This window comes from Ammodytes marinus, assembly GCF_949987685.1.
Source record: "Ammodytes marinus genome assembly, chromosome: 19".
Lineage (NCBI taxonomy): Eukaryota > Metazoa > Chordata > Actinopteri > Uranoscopiformes > Ammodytidae > Ammodytes > Ammodytes marinus.
Window position 1 is genome coordinate 26,426,923 of NC_137223.1, and position 7,500 is coordinate 26,434,422.

At 41.7% G+C, this 7,500-nt stretch overlaps 1 protein-coding gene across 1 annotated transcript in view; it reads left to right on the plus strand.

The window, feature by feature from the left end:
• The first annotated feature begins 503 nt into the window (after positions 1-503).
• The window catches only part of LOC307266082 (ribonucleoside-diphosphate reductase subunit M2), an 11,996-nt gene continuing 4,999 nt past the window's right edge, over positions 504-7,500 (plus strand). The window contains exons 1-7 of the mRNA XM_080047985.1: positions 504-638; positions 1,761-1,860; positions 2,137-2,205; positions 2,897-3,037; positions 4,202-4,318; positions 5,450-5,583; positions 6,881-6,975. Coding sequence (XP_079904111.1) covers positions 1,771-1,860; positions 2,137-2,205; positions 2,897-3,037; positions 4,202-4,318; positions 5,450-5,583; positions 6,881-6,975 — 646 coding nt within the window. The 5' untranslated portion in view covers positions 504-638; positions 1,761-1,770. The remainder of the gene's footprint in view (positions 639-1,760; positions 1,861-2,136; positions 2,206-2,896; positions 3,038-4,201; positions 4,319-5,449; positions 5,584-6,880; positions 6,976-7,500) is intronic.

The window sequence follows — 7,500 nt, forward strand, 5'->3', positions numbered from 1 at the left end:
GGCGGCACTAGGCCTTGGTCCAAAATATGCAGAAATATGGACATATATGAGACCCCACTAAGAGGAAAAAATAATAATTCAAAACATTTTTTTCAGCTATTATGCACTAAATTAAATGTACTTATGGATATTATAATTACTTTCTAAAAAATCTGCTAGGAAATAAAACCCAAAATTCTACACACTGCAGGTTTCACTCGAAGGTGAAGTATGCTGCTTTTTCCCCCCTTGTTTTAATATTTTTTTTTTAATTATATTCTAATTATTTTTTATATCTATATTTTATTATTTAAAAAAAATGTATTGTGTTGTGAAAAAAGAAACCATTGTGGGAAAAAAATAGAAAAAAGGGCAATTTATTCAATTTAAAATATTTTATCGCACTTTACACAAGTTTCTCCTCCGAGCCGCGAGGGGGCGACAGTGTCTGTGACGTATCTCTGTTCCCTCCGAGCGGCCAATCACAGCCCTCCATGCTGCTGGGTCGTCGGTCGTCGTCACCTGGAAACAGTTGCTACGTCCGTTTCTCCAGTGGGCATTTGGGAAAGATACCACGAAATGAAGAAAAAATCCAATAAATATCTGAATTTAATGGTGAAAATGGAGCGAAAATAGCTCGAAACGTGACACAATTGAAGGTATAAAACGTTCACTTAATCGGGAGCTGAATAACACAACAATTATGTCTTTAAATCGAGTTTGTTTCGTCTGTAGGCGACTGAAAATTACTCGGATGTCATGTCAAAGCTTTTTAAGGCTAAACTTTTCATTATCAGATCAAGTTAGCAACCGTACTCTTCACATAATAACTGTAATATGCACAAATACACAGTTGTAATGAAATTATTTGTTTAAAATTATTTATTTGGCGCGATTTTTTGTGGTGACGACGCCCTGTATTAAAGTAAACAACACAAAAGGGCGGCGGCGGGAAATAACCCAGTAATTAACACTTTAAACAAAGCAAATAGTTTATGAATGCACAGCCAGACAACACTACAACTAACAGTATAGAGGTTAAATAATGCAATTTATTATGCAATACACGTTCAAATGCTTTAAGAGCTAATAGACATAACAATACAATTACTTTTGTTTCATAGTCTAGGCTACACAATATATATAAACAGTGTGAATGAAATCTAGCAGATCATTTGATTAAATGGCTTATTTAAATACAGATAATCAATTTACACTGTGAAGATCAAGAGACTGATAGTGATTTTGATCAATGCAGAAATACGATACGTCTTACTTTGTTCGGCTATAACTGCGCCTTAAACCTTTTTTACTGTATTTTAGATGCAAAGTTTAACACGTTTTAATGTTATTTAAATGTGTTATTAGTGTCAGGATGTGAAATGTTGTGTAAACTCTAATTTAAATGGTTTCGTAACAGCGATTTCGGGCAGTTTTGTAACACCGCTCAGACAGACAGACAAAAGTCTTTTCAATCTCCCGCAGCTGCTCAGAGCAAAAGGCAGTGACGTCAGCGCGTCCCTCTCACCTGATTGGCTACGTCGCAGCGTCAGTGTTAAAGAGCCACCGCGAGCTGCCTTCCTATTGGCCGGCTGCGTTCTAGCGCCAAGATTTCAATAAAAAGGCTCTCGGAGAAGACGACCCGCTTCATTCTCTCGCTGCTATCAGTCTGTGTTCACTAGTTTTTAGAGTTTCTTCATTTGTCTTTTGTCATTTTTTTAGCGCCTTTTTTAGTTAATTAACTTATATTTTTATTTCTCTGTCCGTCTGAAACCCCAAAGGAACTTCAAAATGCTTTCTGCTCGCTCTCCTCTGTCCGTGAAGAATGAAAACATTGTCAGCGAACAAATCAGCAACATGGCGCTGGACAAAGAGAACACGGTAAGACAAGAACAAATACTTGATTTTTTTTTAAAAACTCATAAAATGCCTAAACACACTGTTTCACGAGCTGTTTGAACGTTAAAACCTCAAGTTGTCAGTTAGACTGTCGGGCTTTTTTAAGTGTAACTTTACGGCAGCCATTTTCTAACCAGTTATCCACATTGACCTACATTTAACCTGAATTTAACATCAATTAAAGCCTGTTAATGTACTTTAAAACATATTTATTAGTCTGTGGAGGTTTATAAACTAGTTTTGCTGGTCTTTTTCTAGCCTCCGAGTCTAAACACGACCAGAATCTTGGCGTCTAAAACCGCGCGGAAAATCTTCTCTGATTCCGAGGTAAGTGTGTGAATAAAAAGCAACTTTAAAAGCTTCAGATATTAACATTTTTATCCTGATTACGAATAGAAAGGTTTTCTGCATTGTGTTAAAGGCACAGACTCAGTTTGGGACGTTTTGTTGAGATTCTTGTGGCGCCCAAACTGTCGCTTTTCTGGCGCCAAATAATCAGCTGTTAATTTCCTGTTAATGAACAGCTGTTGGCTTCATATCAAATTATTGGACTTTTGAAATATTTCACATTATTGACTGAACGTTGACGCTTTGTGACGTTTATTCTCGTGTATATGCTGTGAACGTGTCTAGCCCTTTCTCTGCTTGAAGCCATAGTTTTTAGACCGGTTTGTAACTTTGTGATTTCAAATGCATTTCAACACTAGTATCAGATTATTTTCTGACACTGCAGATGAAGAGCCTAAAATGTTTAACTTATAGAAATCATCATTACACTTTGCAAGTTGATTACTTGAACTTAAAACAATTATTAACAAAATGTTGCATAAATCAGACTGTGAACAACATATGAACAAATCCTTCTGTAATAACCTTCAGAATAATGCTAAGAATGATTATGTAGAGTTTAGTTGATGTAAGTGCTTTAGAAGTGGAGATTTGAGTAATACAAGGTGTGCTTTTGTCTATAAAATGGCTCTGTGTATGTGTATATTGACATGTTGTGTTTCCCGTGCAGCCCTTGGCCCCGGCTCCCAGCAGTGAGGTGGAGCCTCTGCTGAAGGAGAACCCTCGGCGCTTCGTGGTCTTTCCCATCCAGTACCACGACATCTGGAAGATGTACAAGAAGGCTGAGGCCTCTTTCTGGACCGCAGAGGAGGTAGGGACAGAGAGACTAACACACACACACTGATATACACAGAGGAGGTAGGGACAGAGAGACTAACACACACACACTGATATACACAGAGGAGGTAGGGACAGAGAGACTAACACACACACTGATATACACAGAGGAGGTAGGGAGACACACACACAGATATATACACACACACGAGGGACACAGACACACACTAACAAACAGAGAAACGCACAGAGGAGGTAGGGACTCACTCACACACATACAGGAGAGACACACACTCATGCGGTACACACTGATATACACAGAGGAGGTAGGGACAGAGTGACTAACACACACACGCACTGATATACACAGAGGAGGTAGGGACACACACAGAAACTAACACACACACACACGGTACACACTGGTATACACAGAGGAGGTACAGACACACACAGGAGAGAAACACACTCACTCATGCAGTACACACAGAGGAGGTAAAAACAACACACAGACATATGGATAGACTTGCAGTGATACAGACACACACACACAGACACAGACGGGAGGTTTACTCATGTATCTTTGAAAAGTACATTTTAAAAGTTAGTGAGCACATGCTCCAGCTTCAAGCCTCATTCAAAAGCTGATGGCTAAGTAAGAGCCTTTGTAAGTTTGCGAGTCGACCAGTCAGAATAGTAATGCGTTTCGTCGCTAGTATGAATGCATTTACAAAAACATCACATACAAAATCTTGTGATTACTGATATTGGATGGAATTGGTCCAATTTCTAGCGTAACCTTCTGCACACAAACAGACACACACACACCCAGAGAGAGTAAGAGTGTGTATCCTCCCCCCGTCTGTCTCTCTCAGACAGACAGACGGACAGTACTAACCTGTCTCTTTCTCTCAGGCAGACAGACAGTACTAACCTGTCTCTCTCTCAGGCACGCAGACAGACAGTACTAACCTGTCTCTCTCTCAGGCACGCAGACAGACAGTACTAACCTGTCTCTCTCTCTCAGGCAGACAGACAGTACTAACCTGTCTCTCTCTCTCAGGCAGACAGACAGTACTAACCTGTCTCTCTCACAGACAGACAGTACTAACCTGTCTCTCTCTCTCAGGCAGACAGACAGTACTAACCTGTCTCTCTCTCTCAGGCAGACAGACAGTTCTAACCTGTCTCTCTCTCTCAGGTGGACCTGTCTAAAGACCAGCAGCACTGGGAGTCTCTGAAGGACGAGGAGAGATACTTCATCTCCCACGTCTTGGCCTTCTTCGCCGCCAGCGACGGCATAGTCAACGAGAACCTGGTGAGAGGCTAACGGATAGCAGCTAACGCATAGCAGCTAACATTTACCTTCTGTTTTATTATCTACCCTTATACTATTTAGAAGTTTTATTTTGATCCCTGTTGCACTATTTAGAATGTATTTGCTGTAGATATTGTATCTTTATCTTATTCTATTGTTCCTATTGCACCGTGGGTCGGCGAGTTAGGTGTCTAATCTCCTTTAGCTCTCTGCTCTGGTACAGTGGAGTGGTTGAGCTGGACAGATTGTTAAGCATTAAATACATAATGGTACAGTTGGGGTTAACCCTCTAACCCGATGGTACAGTTAGGGTTAACCCTCTAACCCAATGGTACAGTTAGGGTTAACCCTCTAACCCAATGGTACAGTTAGGGTTAACCCTCTAACCCAATGGTACAGTTGGGGTTAACCCTCTAACCCAATGGTACAGTTAGGGTTAACCCTCTAACCCAATGGTACAGTTGGGGTTAACCCTCTAACCCAATGGTACAGTTAGGGTTAACCCTCTAACCCAATGGTACAGTTAGGGTTAACCCTCTAACCCAATGGTACAGTTCAAATCTAAATGAATCAGAAGATATTCATCTAGAGCTCAGTTGGTGTTCCCTGATTGGTCGATGATGAGCAGTGTAAAAGGTCTGATTACCCAGAAGCCCCTCTGGCTCCAGCAGCTGTCCTGCGTCAGGCTGTAGTGCTGCCTGCTGCTGCAGCAGCTGCTGACACACAGGGAGGGGCCTCCCAGCCTGTACTCAGCTCCTATAGGCTGTAGGGCCAGTCACTCCCAACACAACCAATCACAAGCAGCCATGCAGAGAGGGGAGGGGCATGATCTACAGTTTTCAAGCTGAGGCCTCAGAGGAACACCATTCTATATATTATAATATATCACCAGCAGTGTTCTATAATGACCCTAACCTAATAGCTTTAGGGTTAGCCTCTATATCACCAGCAGTGTTATATCGAGGATAAATAAAAGTTAAATGAAAATATACCTAATAGCTTTAGGGTTAGCCTCTATATCACCAGCAGTGTTATATCGAGGATAAATAAAAGTTAAATGAAAATATACCTAATAGCTTTAGGGTTAGCCCTTCTATATATATTAACCCTAATTCTCCCTGTGTCCACCAGGTGGAGCGCTTCACACAGGAAGTGCAAGTGACAGAGGCGCGCTGTTTCTATGGTTTCCAGATCGCCATGGAGAACATCCACTCAGAGATGTACAGTCTGCTCATCAACACCTACATCAAGGAGCCGCAGCAGAGGTGAGACAGGCAAGCAGGCAGACAGACAGGCAGGCAGGCAGGCAGAGGTGAGACAGACAGACAGACAGCAGAGGTGAGACAGACAGGCAGGCAGGCAGGCAGAGGTGAGACAGGCAGACAGCAGAGGTGAGACAGGCAGGCAGGCAGGCAGGCAGAGGTGAGACAGGCAGACAGCAGAGGTGAGGCAGACAGGCAGGCAGACAGCAGAGGTGAGACAGGCAGACAGACAGACAGACACATCTAGAGAGGAGGGGACAGGCATTAGATAGACAGATGGATGGAGAGGTCAGACAGGGAAAGACCACAGGGACAAATCATTCTATAACTCACAGGGAACAACATATGAACAAATCCTTCTGTAATAACCTTCAGAATAGTGCTGAGAATGAGTATGTAGAGTTTAGTTGATGTAAGTGCTTTAGAAGTTGAGATATTGAGTTTCAAATAAAAAGTGTGTGTGTGGTGATGAAACGCGCAGGGGTACGGACCTCAGCCAGTGATGGGGGCTGAAGCTGCTGCTTCGCTCTGATTGGAGGACGAGTGGTTCACTGACAGACAGGCAGCAGCTGATAAAGACGCACAACTGAACACACCCACAATGCAACAGGAGAAAAGCCCTGTGTTAGCAATACTGTCATTCACCTTAAAGGGAAAACTAGGTAGTGATTTAATATAAATAGTCATAACTCAGATAGGGAACAACATATGAACAAATCCTTCTGTAATAACCTTCAGAATAGTGCTGAGAATGATTATGGAAAGTTTAGTTAATGTAAGTGCTTTAGAAGTTGAGATTTCTGGTTCAGAGTATTGAAAGAAAAAAAACTAATGTTGAGATAATGTCCGTTAAAGATGGTTGTATAGGAGAAATATACAGACGCAAACAGCCAAGGTTTAGTCAGATAAACACCTGAATGTACATGTTGGACCTTTGATTTCTACTAGTATGAAAGAAGACATGTTATGGAAGAGAGAGAGTATAAAAGAAGACATGTTATGGAAGAGAGAGAGGGAGGGAGAGAGAGGGAGGGAGAGAGAGAGAGGGAGAGAGAGTATGAAAGAAGACATGTTATGGAAGAGAGAGAGAGTATAAAAGAAGACATGTTATGGAAGAGAGAGAGAGGGAGAGAGAGAGAGAGTATGAAAGAAGACATGTTATGGAAGAGAGGGAGAGAGAGAGAGTATGAAAGAAGACATGTTATGGAAGGTATCTAGACAGAAGCTTCAGTATTTGTTGGTTGTATTGAGAGAGAGAAACAGAAGAGGTTTAGTGATGTAATAAATGTCTGTTCCTCAGAGACTATCTCTTCAACGCCATCGAGACCATGCCCTGTGTGAAGAAGAAGGCGGACTGGGCTATCAACTGGATCGGACACAAGACTGCTAACTTCGGTAAAGACTAATACCTGGATACAACAAATAGATGTCCAAGTACTATTAATGTGTGTCTGTGTCCATTCTGTACGCCACTGTTTAGTTTCCTTATTTATATATTAGCATATAAAGCTAACTTCGGTAAAGACTAATCGCTGGATATAAGAGAGATGGCTAGATACCCAAGTTAGATTATTGTGTGTGTGTGTCCATGTAGTATGCCACTGTTCATAAGTAAATGAATACTGTGTTTAAGTAAGAATGTGTGTTAGCGTGTGTGTTTATCCCCAGAGAGTTTGTGTATTAATGTATTGGTCCCTGTATTAACAAGAGAGCGTGTGGTGGCATAGATAGATAGACAGACAGTGTATTAACAGCCTGTCTCTCTCTGTGTCACCAGGAGAGCGTGTGGTGGCCTTTATGGATAGATAGATAGACAGACAGACAGTGTATTAACAGCCCGTCTCTCTCTCTGTGTTAGACAGACAGTGTATTAACAGCCCGTCTCTCTCTCTCTCTCTCTCTCTCTCTCTCCCCGTCTCT